General features: G+C 41.4%; 1 protein-coding gene across 1 annotated transcript in view; it reads left to right on the forward strand.

Moving 5' to 3' along the window:
* Positions 1-10,911, forward strand: part of cdc123 (cell division cycle 123 homolog (S. cerevisiae)) — a 34,137-nt gene extending 23,226 nt beyond the window's left edge. Inside the window, exons 8-13 of the mRNA XM_073066562.1 lie at positions 1,825-1,900; positions 1,989-2,111; positions 4,951-4,979; positions 6,482-6,598; positions 7,769-7,906; positions 10,571-10,911. Coding sequence (XP_072922663.1) covers positions 1,825-1,900; positions 1,989-2,111; positions 4,951-4,979; positions 6,482-6,598; positions 7,769-7,906; positions 10,571-10,612 — 525 coding nt within the window. The 3' untranslated portion in view covers positions 10,613-10,911. The remainder of the gene's footprint in view (positions 1-1,824; positions 1,901-1,988; positions 2,112-4,950; positions 4,980-6,481; positions 6,599-7,768; positions 7,907-10,570) is intronic.
* Positions 10,912-14,217: the final 3,306 nt, after the last annotated feature.

Here is a 14,217-nt window from a genome sequence, read left to right on the forward strand (position 1 = left end):
AAAGGCTGCAATGTGCCCATGTGGAGGATGCGCTGTTCCTTAAGCCTGTGTACAGTACAAGAGAGCACAGAGAATGATAGGTCAGAATGGAATGGAGACAAACTTGCAGCCAATGATAAGTTCAGGGTCATCTGAACATACTGAATGTGATGCTCTTCCAACTGTTCAATGTACCTGTTCTTGGTTTCTCCCATGTCATTTTGATCAGTAACTGACGCAGTCTGAGGATGTGCTAGGGGCAAACTGCAAATGTCACCATACTTCCAGCGCCAGCATAGCATGCATATAATTTACTGACCATTACCTGCACATCTTTTGGAATGTGGGAGGCAAACAGAGTACCCAGAGGAAACCAGTCATGGAGAGAGCAAGCAAACTCCTTACAGCAATGGGAATTGAACCCAGGTCTTCTGATCACTGGCATTATAAAGCATTATGCTAGCCACTACAGTATCATGCAGTGCTGGAATATATCTGTGACACTGCTGATGCTTTCCGCCATTTGACTGTTTCCAGTCTCAGTAGATTCCACTGCACCGTGGCCATACAATCTTTCCTACTCCTTTTGTAGTCAAGAAAGTCAAATATATAAGAGAAGATGCAACTTAAGACTTTGATTAAGAGATTCTTTAAAATCCCCCAGGACAGAATAATTTATGCAAGCTGGCATATCTAAGTGGGATGTAACGAAATTTGCTTGACTCATTGATCGAGGTCCTAATTGGCAATGGGCCTCTTGGCTTTCTTAAAATCAGTTTAAAAATAAGTTGGCTTTTTGAGGTGAAGGATGCAATTAATTGGTTATTGAGTTTTCTCAATGCATCGTTGTGTGTCTAGACTAGAGGACTAGAATATAAAGACGTAATGTTGAGGCTTCATAAGACATTAGATTGCATTTGAGTATTGTGAGCAGTTTTGGCCCCATAACTAAGAGAGTGCTGACATTGGATAGGCTCCAGAGTAGGCTCATGACAATAATCCCAGAAATGAACTGGTTAACGTAAGAGGAGTGTTTAATGGCTCTGGGCCTGTATTTACTGAAGTTTAGAAGAACGGTGGTGGAGCGGGGTTTTGGAGATCTCTTTGAAACCTATCAAACATTGAAAAGCCTAGATAGGGTAAAAGTGGAGAGGATGTTTCCTGTAGTGGGGGAGTCAAGGAGCACTGTGCACAGCGTCAGAACAGAGATGAGGAGGAATTTCTTTAGCCAGAGGGTGATGAATCTGTGGCATTGCCACAGACTGCTGTGGAGTCAAATCATTAGGTATACTTAACGTGGAAGCTGATATTGTGGTGAAGGTATGGGGTTGCGAGGGTTAATAAATCAGCGTGATCTAATGGCAGAGCAGACCTGATGGGTTGAATGGCTGTTTTCTGCTTGAGTATTATGGCCTATACACAAGTTCAAATACTCATGATACTCGCCTTGTCATATCGTTGTTGACATTACCTGTCACATGCTTGTTTAAGTGGCATGACCCTGACATGTCATCCATTAACATTTATCGTATTTTGCTTACTTAGCACAACAGCCTGGGGTAGGCCCTTCCTGCCCTTCAAGCCATGCCATCCAGCAGCCCCCAAAACCTTAACCTAACCATGGGACAATTTACAATGACCAGTTAACCTACCCAGTATGTCTTTGGACTGGGAGGAAACTAGAGCACTTGGAGAAAACCCACGCATTTCATGGGGAGAACAATCAGAGACTCCTTACAGAATGGTGCTGGAATTGCACTCCAAACTCTGGAGTGCACAGAGCTGTAACGCAGTCGTGCTAACCACTGTGCTATCACGTTCACTAAAATCAAACTTTCTCTTCAGCTTGTTCTGAGGAAATGGTGCGAGTTGATTCCTGGAGGAGAGTTCCGATGTTTTGTAAAGGAAAACAAATTAATAGGTACTATTCTGAAAATTATTTTGAACCTTTAAAGCAAAAATTTCCAATTGCTGAATGATTTAAATCTTATGGTCATTGTTTTTTGCAGGGATTACACAGAGAGATCACACACAATATTACAACCATGTCTGCAGTCAAGAAGCCAATATTCTTGGTTCCATTATTGATTTCTTTAAAGCTAAAGTACAATACAAGTTCCCAGATGAAGACTGTAAGTATATTCTATATAACCCTCTAAAAATAATTGCCAAGCTTCTAAGTGCCAGTTACAATGTAGGGCACTCTATTGGCACCTATTGTCCTCAGCAGTGTTTGAACTGCTTAGTCTGCAGTTGCTATCAATACCATTACATTATTTTTTAAGTTACCATTTATTCTTCAAGGTTCTGTTTTATTATTATTTTTCATTTTGAACATGTTCAGAAGATGATTCTAGTGGAGGATATTTTCTGAGAGGTCTCGGGCGCTACGGTAGCTTAGCAGTTAGCGCAACGTTATTTCAGCTCGAGGTGTCGGAGTTCAGAGTTCAGTTCCAGCATCCTCTGCAAGTAAGATTGTTCGTTCTTTCCATGCACGTGTGGGTTTCCTCTGGGTGTTCTGGTTTCCTCCCACAGTCCAAACACATACCGGTCAGTAAGTTAATAGGTCATTGTAAATTGTCCTGTGATTAGGCTAGGGTTAAATAGGTGGGTTGCTGGGTGATGCAGCTCGTTAGCCTGGAAGTCCTTGTTCCGCTCCTTATGTCTAAATAAATAAAGTCTGATATCAGTGACAGCCCAAAACTGAGGTTTTGTTACGTACAAACCGGATCTGTTAAGCCAAAGTGGAGATAGTGGAGGCACACAAGACTGTAGGTGCTGGAATCTGGAGCAAAGAACAAACTGCTCAAGGAACTCAGTGAGTCAGGCAGCATTCTTGGAGGGAAATGGACGCTCAGTATCTGGGCTCAAGTTTGTTATAGAACACTACAACACAGAAACAGGCCCTTTGGTACATCTTGTCTGTACTGATCAGTTATTCTGCTTAGTCTCATTAACCTGTACCTGGACCACATCCTTGCCATCCATATACTTAACCAAAGTTCTCTTACATGTTGCAATTGAGCCCACATCTACTGCATCCATTGGCAACCCGTTCCACACTCGCACCACCCTCTGAGTGAAGAAGTTCCCCCTTAACTGCCTTTCACTCTTAACGCCACGGTACCATGGCATTCAGCATGATGCTATTACAGCTCAAGAGTACAGAGTACAATTCCGACATCATCTGTAAGGACTTTGTACGTGCTCCCCACAAAGGCATCAGTTTCCTCCCACAGTCCAAAGACATACCAGCCAGTAGGTTAACTGGTCTTTGTAAATTGCCCTGTAATTTGGCTAGGGTTAAGTTGGTGGTTGCAGACAATGCGGCTCAAAGAGTCAGGTTCTGTTCTGTGTTGTAGCGCTAGATAATAAAAATAATTAACCCATAACCTCTAGTTCTAGACTCACCCAATCTCAGTGGGGGGAAAATATCCGCTTGTGTTTATGCTATCTATACCCCTCATCATTTTGTATACCTGTCAAATCTTCTCTCATTCTCCTGCACTCCAGGTAATAAAGTCCAAACCTATTCAACCTTTCCGTATAACTTAGTTCCTCAAGTACCAGCAACATCCTTTTATTTTTTTCTCTATAGCTCATCAATCTTATTCATATCTTTCCTATAAGTGACTAGATGTGCATACAACAAAGATGAAGGGTCTTGACCCAAGACATTCACTCCCCATTTCTCTCCACACTTGCTGTCTAACCTGCTGAGTTCCTCCAGTGTTTGTTCTTTACACAAGTAATGAGTTAAATCCAAGTTCCTTTATAATGTTACATCTTTAATGTACTTTGGAAATGATAGTGTTGAAATAGAGCAAAGATCTCCGTGTTTTGTGTTGTGATTATATCAACTGAAATCTGTTATTTATCTGAAACTTGGGCACATTTACCAGCAAGTTGGAAGCTGTAGAAGAATACTTTGTAATTGGATATTAATGTTCTAATGAATTGTTTATCAAAGTAATTTGACAAACCTTATTGTGCTGAAATGATTGCCTCTAAATATATCAGAGTCAGGTTTACTATCACTGGCATATTGGCATATGTCAGTACGTTTGGGGTTTTCTGGCAGCAGTGCAATAAATCCAGTAAAGAATATATAAATATATATTACAATAAGAAAATATTTAAAAAGTAGTTCAAAATTTGACATGATTTAGAATGTTCTCTGCATGTGAATTAAAGCTTTGTGGCTCACTTGAGGAAGAGTCAGGCAGTGCATAGTAGTGTGCTCTGAGAATAGAATGAGACGTTTTAAGCTGCTGTGATTACTTTAACCTGCTTTGCAATAAAATTTATGGTCTAAAAATTCTTACAACATCCTGGCATTTTTTATATAAAGTGCAGTCGTGAACAATAGCCAGATTAGAAATGCTGATCAAGTTAACTAGTTCTCGAAGAGAACTAGGCAAATCAGATGGTTCACTGCTGCTCAGTGATAGAACATTAAAATAATAATATATACAATTAAGAAACATTAAAAAATTACTAGAAATACTGGAGTCATGATGAAGTCTGCTGGAGAGAGATATTTATACACGTGCTGTCCTCCATAATTCAGAGAGATTGAAGGATAAAGTTACAGGGTGACAAAACGTGACAGGAGCACTTGGAACTAAAAACTAATCCCTACCGGGAGAAAACAGCACCTGTTTTTTCTGCTCTGTTCTCCAGCAGTTTAAGGAGTAAGTCCAGCCGGAACATAACTCACAAGTGCTCTTGAAAGTCAGGTATTAACCCTACCTGCCAACAACCAAGCATTGTGATTACATTTATCATGGCTTCCTTGATTGTAGTACGTTGCAGTAGCAAATGCCACTTTGTTATTAAATACTTTCATTACAACATATTTACAAGATTAATTATAGATTAACCTATGAAAATAATTGTTTAATGTATTCATTGTTAGCATGTACAAAAGATGCTTCAGAATTCTCATCCCTTGTTATCTTTTGTTTGCAGTTGTGTTTGATGTATACAGAGACAGTCGGGTATGTAACCTTAACCGAAATGGAAACAAGGCAGTGGTTTTCCATTGCTTAAGATAACGTGTCCACTTCTATTAATATTTTTACACTTTTATTGAAGTCCCTTTACCAGATCTTGCCAAGAAGTGATGAGCAAATTCAGGCTTTCTCCAAATTGCTTAAGAAACTTGGAGATTGAGTAGAGGGAGAATGAGAGGCAAGGACTGGGAGAAGCTCTGATGGGGTAAAGGACTTCAGCTGAAGAAAATGGGCAGTCTTGGAGAAGGGTCAAAGATCTCTCCCATGCAACTCTTGACTTACCCCACTTCAGACTTCTGTATCTCCAGCCTGGTGGTAGCTCAGAATCAAATTTGTTGTGGGGATCTTTGATAGATGTTGTCTTCTTGAGGCAGTGCCTCCTGTCGATCCTACTGATATTGGGGAGGGATATGCCTATGATGTATTGGGCTGAGTCTACTATTTTCTGCAGCTTCTGATATTCCTGCACTTTCAAATTGTTATTTTTTTCAAATTTATTGAGCTGCACCATGGAATAGGCCCTTTCAACCCTGCGAGCTGCGCCCGCCCCCCAGCTATCCCCTGATTTAATCTTGGCTTGATCATGGGACAATTTACAATGACCAATTAACCTACCAATCGGTACATCTTTGGACTGTGGGAGGAGACCAGAGCACCCAGAGGAAACTCGCGCGGTCATCGGAATAGTGTACAAACTCCTTGGAGGCAGTGGTGGAAATTGAACCCGGGTCACTGGTGTTGTAAAATGTTGTGCTAACTACCACACCCCTTGATGTACCAGACCAGGATGCAACCAACCAGGATTCTTTCAACAGAACATCTGTAGAAATTTGCTAGTGTTTGATGACAAGCTGAATCATTTATGTGCTGGACCTATATTTGAGTTATTGATTGGACCTCTTCCCTCTACTGTTCCTCCTTGAATTTGTTTTCTTTATCAATTAACCATCAGCTTGAACTAAAATAAGGCTATAGTCTCTGAAATTAGAGTCAGAGGGGAGGCCATTTGGACCATCTTGTCCATGCAAACCAAGATGCCTATCCCTAGCTGAGGGGTTATCTGCAGGATGCTTTAGTTTGATACAACCCACTTATTTAAATTGGACTGCCTAATACTAGTACCAGAAGCTAAAGTGGAAAAAAGTCTCACTTTAACTACAAATCTCTCTGCTTTGATGAATATAATAATTTAATCAAACAACATTGTGCGGGAGAATAGTTAGGAGAGGGATTAGTTATGTATGAAGTTTAGGATTTACAGATATTTGTCTGCATTTGACCCATATCCATCAAACCTTTCCTGTCCATGTACCTATGTCTTTAAAAAAGTTAATGTACCTGCCTCATCCATTTCCTCTGGCAGCTCAACCACTGTCTGTGTGATATTGTTAATTTATTGATAGATCTGTTGGTTACAGATCTCAAGTTTTTGTTAGAAGGATTACCTTGCTCACATCGTTAAGCCACTCCTGTGATTTGTTTCTTAGGGCAAGGTGTGGATCATCGATTTTAACCCATTTGGAGAGGTGACAAATGCCTTGCTTTTCACCTGGGACGAGCTGACTTCTGGACACGTCATCAGTGAGGGAGCCCTTGCTGAACTGGTAAAAGCCATCTACTGACTGTTTCTTTATGTTACAGATTCTTGATTTGCTGTACACTTCTGTTGTGAGACTGTCCTCTGTTACAGCTTTGCCTGTAAATCCTAAATTTCACACATAACTAATCCCTCGCCTCTAATTTCTGTGTATTTTGCTGTTTGTTTAAATGCTTATTTGCAGTTAAAAGTGAGACTATTTCAGTTTTAGCTTCAGTACTGGCATTAGATGGGCCTGAGGGTGAGAGCCAGTGATTCCCAATTGGGGGAGGGGGTGTTGGGGAAGAAACAGTTTTGTTTTGCTATTATTTTGTCTGTCTCTATGCTGGTCGTGTATTGTTCTGCTGAACGTTGTGAGCATGCTACCTGAAGCATGGCAACACTTGCGGGCTGCCACCAGCACATCCTCAGACTGTTGGTTACTGATGCCAGTGGTGCATTTCACTGTGTTTCAATGTACTCATGACAAATAAATCTAATCTAATTTATGTAATATGTGGGTTATATCAAAGTAAGGCATCCTGCACTGAATCCCTCAGCCAGAACCTGGTGAAGGGTCTCGGTCTGAAACATCGATTCTTTATTCTTCTCCATAGATGATACCTGATCTGCTGAGTTCTTCCAATATTTTGTGTGTGTTACTTTGGTAAAACTTTGTCCCTTTTGGGTGAGATTCATCTTGCCTAGGGACCAATTATTTTTCATTCATTTATCTGGATCTGGGCACTTCTGGCGATATTTAACGTAAATATTGCATTGGGCCTTCAACCAAACAATAGCTGAACAAGGATCAAGGTGCACAACACAGTACATATAACACACACACAACACAAAATAATATCACTACAAATAAAATAACAAATTAGAAGGTACATTTAGGACACAAGTTTTGAAAGGTAAACTGTATAGTGCTACTGGCACTTCATACGTGGTGAGACCTGTGTGGTGGCATGGAGGTCTTCCTGGGTGTTTCCCATCGTAACAATTCTTGTCCTAACACTACAGTACCTCCTGCACGATGGGAGGGGTTCAAAGGGATTGTTGGATAGACGGGAGGGGTCATTGACAATGCTAAAGGACCTGTGTATCCTTTTTAAATTTTGGGAGAGGTCTTGGATGATTAGGGCACTGACCTACAGCATTTGATGATGCATTCTTCCTGATTTCAATTTCTTAGGATGCTCCAGTCTTCCGCTACATAACAAGTGAAATGACTGTGCAACCCAGCCCCTATTTAAGTTATCGGTTGCCCAAGGACTTTGTGGACTTGTCAAGAGGCGAAGATGCTCATAAACTAATTGATTTTCTTAAACTGGTAAGGCAAATATGGAACTGTTATCGGTTTTGCTTAAGCAAAACTTAAAGCTGTATGGGTTCAAATAAGTCCTCAGGACCAAGATACAGTTTTATTTCTGTAAGCAATAAGATTCTCCTCGTGTGAAGTGAATGGATCAGGATAAGTTGTTTGTTGGTTCATTGTTCGATGTTTTTAATTAGAGGGTGTGAGTTTGCCGTTAAGCCCCAAGTATCATTTGATCTGAGAGTTCATTAATAAAACTTCTGGATGCACTAGCACCAAGGGGTATAATTTTAAGATGATTGGAGGAAAGTATGGAGGGGATGTCAGAGGTGAGTGTTTTTTTTTAAACAGAGTGGTTGGTGTGGGTGCCCTGCCAGGGGTCGTAGTAGAGGCAGATACATTAGGGCGGGGGAGGGGGTCCCATCCTGGGTTCCGTAGACCCCTTGTTAATGGTAAAACTCATTGGCATATAAAAGGTTGGGAACTCTTGCATTAGGGGCATTTAAGAAACTCTTAAATAGGCACATTGATGATAGAAAAATGGAAGGCTATTTGGGAGGAAAGGCTTAAATTGATTGTGAAGTAGGTTAAAAGGTCTGCACAACATCTTGGGCTCAACGGCCATACAGTGTTACATAACACAGTACAACCCATGAACAGGCCCTTCGGCCCACAGTGCCCACGTGGAACATGATTGCAAGTTAAACAAGATTCCTTTCTGCCTGTGCATGATCCATATGCCTCCATTCCCTGCCTACTCACCTGTCTGTCCGAAAGCATCTGAAACAGTACTGCCCCTGACATCGTGTACCAGCAACTTGCCGCTCTGCAGTTACATAAAATTGCCTCACACATCATCTTTAAATGTGTTCCTGAATAGTCTTGTTCCCGATAGAAGTTGACTCACTTAAGACAAAGTCTTAGGAGCAGAATTGGACCAATCAACCCATTGAGTCTGCACTACCATTCAATCATGACCGATTTACAATGCTGTGCAATAATCTTAATTGTGTATGTGCATATGTGTGTATACATATGAGAGAGAGAGAGAGCACTAAGGTGCCTAAGACTTGAACAGTACAGTAATAATTTTATCTATTACACTGTATTGCTGCCACAAAAAAAAATTCATGACATGTGTAAATGATAAACCTGATTCTGATCTCTGTCTCTATTGTGGACTGAGAGTGGGAAGGGTGTAAAGAGAGGGAAATCATGGTTGGAAAAAGGGGACGGGAGAGGGACGGGGTAACACCAGAGAGCAGTTCTATAATGATCAGAAACCAATTGTTTGGCATCAAATGTCCTTGCCTGGTGTCCCTGTGCCCCTGGCACCCTTTTACTGCAACCTGTCCCACACCCCTCCTGTGGTGCTCCACACTTGACATTCCTAACACCCTTTGCTTCTGCCTGATTTACAAACTTGCTCTCACTCCACATTGACATACAGTACTTTGCAAAAGTCACCGTCACCTTAGCTATATATATGTGTCTAAGACTTTTGTACAACACTTTATTTTCCCTCTCAACCCCATTCTCCTGCCTTCTCACCGTATCCTCTGACACCTTCACTAATAAAGAACCTATCAATCTTGTGCCATCTTGGGTCATGGAGATGCTACCAGCATAGTGACTGATGTAATAGATACAGGGGGGCTAACTAGAATGGTTAATCAGATTTCATGTTAGCTTATCTCATGTGAAAAGCAGGGAGTACAGTTACGGAGAGGATCGAGCTTGCAGACAATATGAAGCTAGGTGGAGGTGCAAGTAGTGTTGAGGAAGCAGGGAATCTACTGAAGGTCTTGTGCAGACTTGTAGAATGGGCAAAGAAGTGGCAAATAGAATATAGTGTAGGGAAGTGTATGTTCATTCACTTTGGTAAAAAGAATAAAGACAGACCACTTTCTAAATGGAGAAAATTCAAAAATCAGAGGTAATGAGACTTGAGTCCTTGTGCAGGATTCCCTAAAGGTTAACTTGCAGGTTGAATCAGTGGGAAGGCAAATGCAATGTTAGCATTCATTTCAGGAGGACTAGAATATAAAGGATGCAACACTGAGGCTTTATAAGGTAATGGTCAGACCGCAGTTGGAGCATTGAAAGCAGTTTTGGGTCCCTCATCTAAGAAAAGATGTGCTGCGGTTGGAAAGGGTCCAGAGGAGTTTATGAGAATAATTCCAGTCATGAAAGGGTTAATTATGAGAAGTGTTTGTTGGCTCTGTATCTGTACTCACTGGAGTTTACAAGAATAAGGTGGGGTGCTCTCATTGAAACTTGTCAAATATTACAAGGCCTAGAGTGGATGTGAAGAGGATATTTCCTATAGTAGGCAAGTCTAGGACCGGGGGGCACAGCCTCAGAATCGAGGGATGTTCATTTAGAACAGAGATGAGGAATTTTTTGAGCCATAGGGGGTGAATCTGTGGAATTAATTGCCACAGATGGCTGAGGAGACCAAATCATTGAGTATATTTAAAGTGGAGGTTGATAGGTTATTGAGTAGTCTGGATATCAAAGTTACGGGGCGAAAGCAGGAGAATGGGGTTGGGGGGTAATAAAACAGACAAATGGAATGGTGGAGCAAAGTTGATGGGCTGAATGGCCTAATTCTTCTATATCTTATGGTCTTAAGAACAAAATGAAAATAGCTGATTCTGTTACTTCTTTTCTCTCTAGACAAGAAATCAAGCACCAGACAGCTCTGATGATGATGGATAGCAGCTTCCCTGTATACAGTCAGTTCTTCCTGGGATAAATGTAAAACAAATGACAGGCCCGAATTAACTCTGAATAGATGTCCATGTGAGTTCCTTGACACTCACTTACAAAGTTTTATATAGATTAAGTTTGAAAATACTACTTCATTTCTCAAATAAGTCTGATGTAGCACGGTATAAAGTTTACAAATCGAACAGCATGTGAAATACTTCTCAAAAATAACCATGTTGTAAAGGTCTGGTGTATCTATGGGTATGATAAACTTCTGTAAAATTAAATTTTTATAAATTGGAAGTGAATTCAGTTGTACCTTTGTTCATTGCTGTAAAACAGGTATATACCCTGGGAGACAGATCTGGCCTGTAACAGGTCATTGTTTCCTTTTTTTTTTGAGATACAGCTTGCTAACAGGCCATTCAGGCCCAATGAGACTGCGTGACCAATTAACGTACTAACCTGTGTGTCTTCAGAATGTGGGAGGAAACCGAAGCACCTGGAGGAAACTCATTCGGTCATGGGGAGAACATACAAACTCCTTACAGACAGCGGGAGGAATGGAGCCTGGGTCACTGGCACTGTAAAGTGCTAAGCTAACCGCTACCATACAGTTTCTTACTCAGAAACTTTCTGTAACTAATTTTATCCTGTTTGCTGTATTTCAAAAAGCAGTTCAACAAGTTGTACCGTATCACATTAATGTTACAAAAAAATCACTGTATTTGTGAAAGTGGGAACTGAAAATGAAAATCTTCCATGCTGTGCCTCTTATGAAAGCAGATCAGGTATGATAAGCAGAGAAGATGTACAAAATAGGGGGATGTGGATGGGGTAAATGTGAGTGAGGCCTCCATCAGTTAGGGTTGACCTTGGATCTTGCATCCTAGCTGTCTAGGTACTCAAGCCAGGGCGGTACAGTATGGAGAGGAAGCTCCCACTCTCCACGCATCTGATTAACCCAACGTAACAGCAGAGTTTAGCACCAGTAGCGTCGCGGGAGTTACCTGTCAGCGTTGAACTCAATGTTGGACTGCCTTACGGACTCCAGCTCTGGATTTTACCCTTGGGGTTTACTCCCAAAGCCTTCCTCATGAGTGGGTATAGCTGTAAGGCAGCAGAGGTTTGCAATCAGAGTTTTCCTTCTAGATAAGCTGCAGCCATGACCAATGAGCCTCATCTGCCTGAAGCGACTGGTTTTAAAGCACCAGTAACCTGCCTTTGCCCCTTCTGTCAGTAGAAATGGTTCTGCCAGGTTTAGTAGCTAAACCACAAGTGAAGGGCAGGAGCTGGACTTGGTTGTCGGAGAGGATTTGAGGTCCATGCCATTGGGAGCATTTAATAGATGGTGGGAGCTTGTCCTCGTTACCACCCCTGACTATAACAACCCTAAGGAACCATAAGGTAAATGCAAGGCAGGCTTTTTCCACTGAGGTTGGGTGAGACTGGAACCAGATGTCATGGATTAAAGGGTGAAAGGTGAAATATCTAAGGGAAACAAGAGAGAACTTCTTCATTCTGAGGGTGGTGAGTGTGTGGAACGAGCTGCCAGTGGAAGTGATGGATGTGGATTTGATTTTAACATTTAAGAGAAGGTTGGATAAGTACGTGGATGGGAAGGGTAGGGAGAGCTGTGGTCCAGGTGTGGGTCGATGGGACTAGGCAGAATAATATGTCAGCAAGGACTAGATGGGCTGAAGAACCTGTTAATGTGTTGTAGTGCTCTCTGACTATTTAAAAAAACGTCGTCAATGTGACTTTTTAACTGCCAAGACCATTAGTATTTTGGGGGGAGAAAACCCTGACATTTGTACAGTATAGGGTAACTTAAACACTTAGTGTCCACTTTATTAAATACACCTGTACACTTTATTAATGCAGATCTCTAAACAACCAATTATGTGCCAGCAACTCAGTGCACTAAAGCATACAGACATGGTCAAGAGCTTTAGTTATTGTTCAGACCAAACATCAGGATGGGGAAGAAATATGATCTCAGTGACTTTGACCATGGAACAATTGGTGTCAGATGGGGTGGTGTGAGTATTTCAGAAACTGCTGATCTCCTGGGACTTCCACACACACAACAGTTTCTAGAGTTTACAGAGAATGGTGTGACAAACATAAGACATCCATCCAGTGAATGGCAGTTCTGTGGACAAAAACACTTCATTAATGAGAGGTGTCAAGGGAGAATGACCAGACTGATTCGAGCTGCCAGGAAGCCGACAGTAACTCAAGTAACCACACATTGTAACAGTGGTGTGCAGACGAGCATCTCTGAACCTGGAAATGGATGGCCTACAGCAGCATGATGGTTCCACTCCTCTGCACGTTTACATGTATTTGCTTCTTCTACTACCCATAGTGCTTTCCCTTTGCATTCCTTCTTCACCTTTCCTGCCTGTCCCCTCCCTGCTTCCCCTTCCCCCACCCCTTGATCTTTCCTCTTACTGGTTTTTTACCTGGCACCTACCAGCCTTCTCCTCCCCACCCTGCCCCCCTCCCTCTTCAGTCCTGACAAAGGGTCTCGGCCTGAAACGTTGACTGCTCGTTTCCACGGATGCTGCCCGACCTGCTGAGTTCCCCCAGCTTGTTGTAGGTATTTGCTTTGGTGTGTGGATGTGATATTCAACAGTTATAAAGAATTAAGTATAAAGTTAGAGGTTAAAGAAAGGATGTGGAATAAAATGTGCATAAATATATAAATACCAGCATGTATTTGCATTGTAAAAAGCATTATAAAAAATGGCCTAAGGTTTTTATAGTGAAGTGACTGGATAATATAGTGGAGTGGGTGGGGGGGGGGGGGGTTAACTAAAAAGTTCAAAGTAAGTTTTGTTACCCAAGAAGATGTATGTCACCATGTACAACCCTGAGATTGACTAGAATGGTTGATCAAATTATCCGGCTGAGGGAAGAAACTTCTAAGGTGGTGTGTTTTTTTCCCCTTATAACAGTTTCCAGAAGGGAGCCTTAGGGAAAGGCAGTTTGCTGGTTGTATAGTCTCTGCAGTGATTTTTCTGCCTGCTTCTTTGTCCTGGACACAGAAGTCCTGCAACAAATTTAACAATTTATGCCTGTGATATTAATTCTGATTCTGTTTCTGCAGTGATGGTAGTCTGTAGCTAATGACCTTTCCCGCTGACCTGACAATTTGCTGTAGATTTCATATGCTGTGAGAGAATGTTACACCAAACCAAATGGTAATAGCTGATTAATAATGACATGCTATGATTTCAAAAGAACATTGAGGATACTAAAATCATGGAACAGCTAAACTGTGAGGGTCAGTAAACATAGAGGAGTACAATAGAATCCTTTACACCAGATATGAAGTGATGCCAATCATTTGCAGTTATTGGCTTAAGTTAGCATTGCAGATAATAGTTTATCAAAATCTTATTTGTAGATAAGGAGCTGTTGGCAGGGATGTCAGCAGACAGACAGACATACTTTATTGATCCCGAGGGAAATTGGGTTTCGTTACAGCCGCACCAGCCAAGAATAGTGAAGAAATATAGCAATATAAAACCATAAATAATTAAATAATAATAAGTTAATCATGCCAAGTGGAAATAAGTCCAGGACCAGCCTATTGGCACAGGGTG

The sequence above is a fragment of the Hemitrygon akajei genome, chromosome 14 (genome assembly GCF_048418815.1).
Source record: "Hemitrygon akajei chromosome 14, sHemAka1.3, whole genome shotgun sequence".
Taxonomy (NCBI): Eukaryota; Metazoa; Chordata; class Chondrichthyes; order Myliobatiformes; family Dasyatidae; genus Hemitrygon; species Hemitrygon akajei.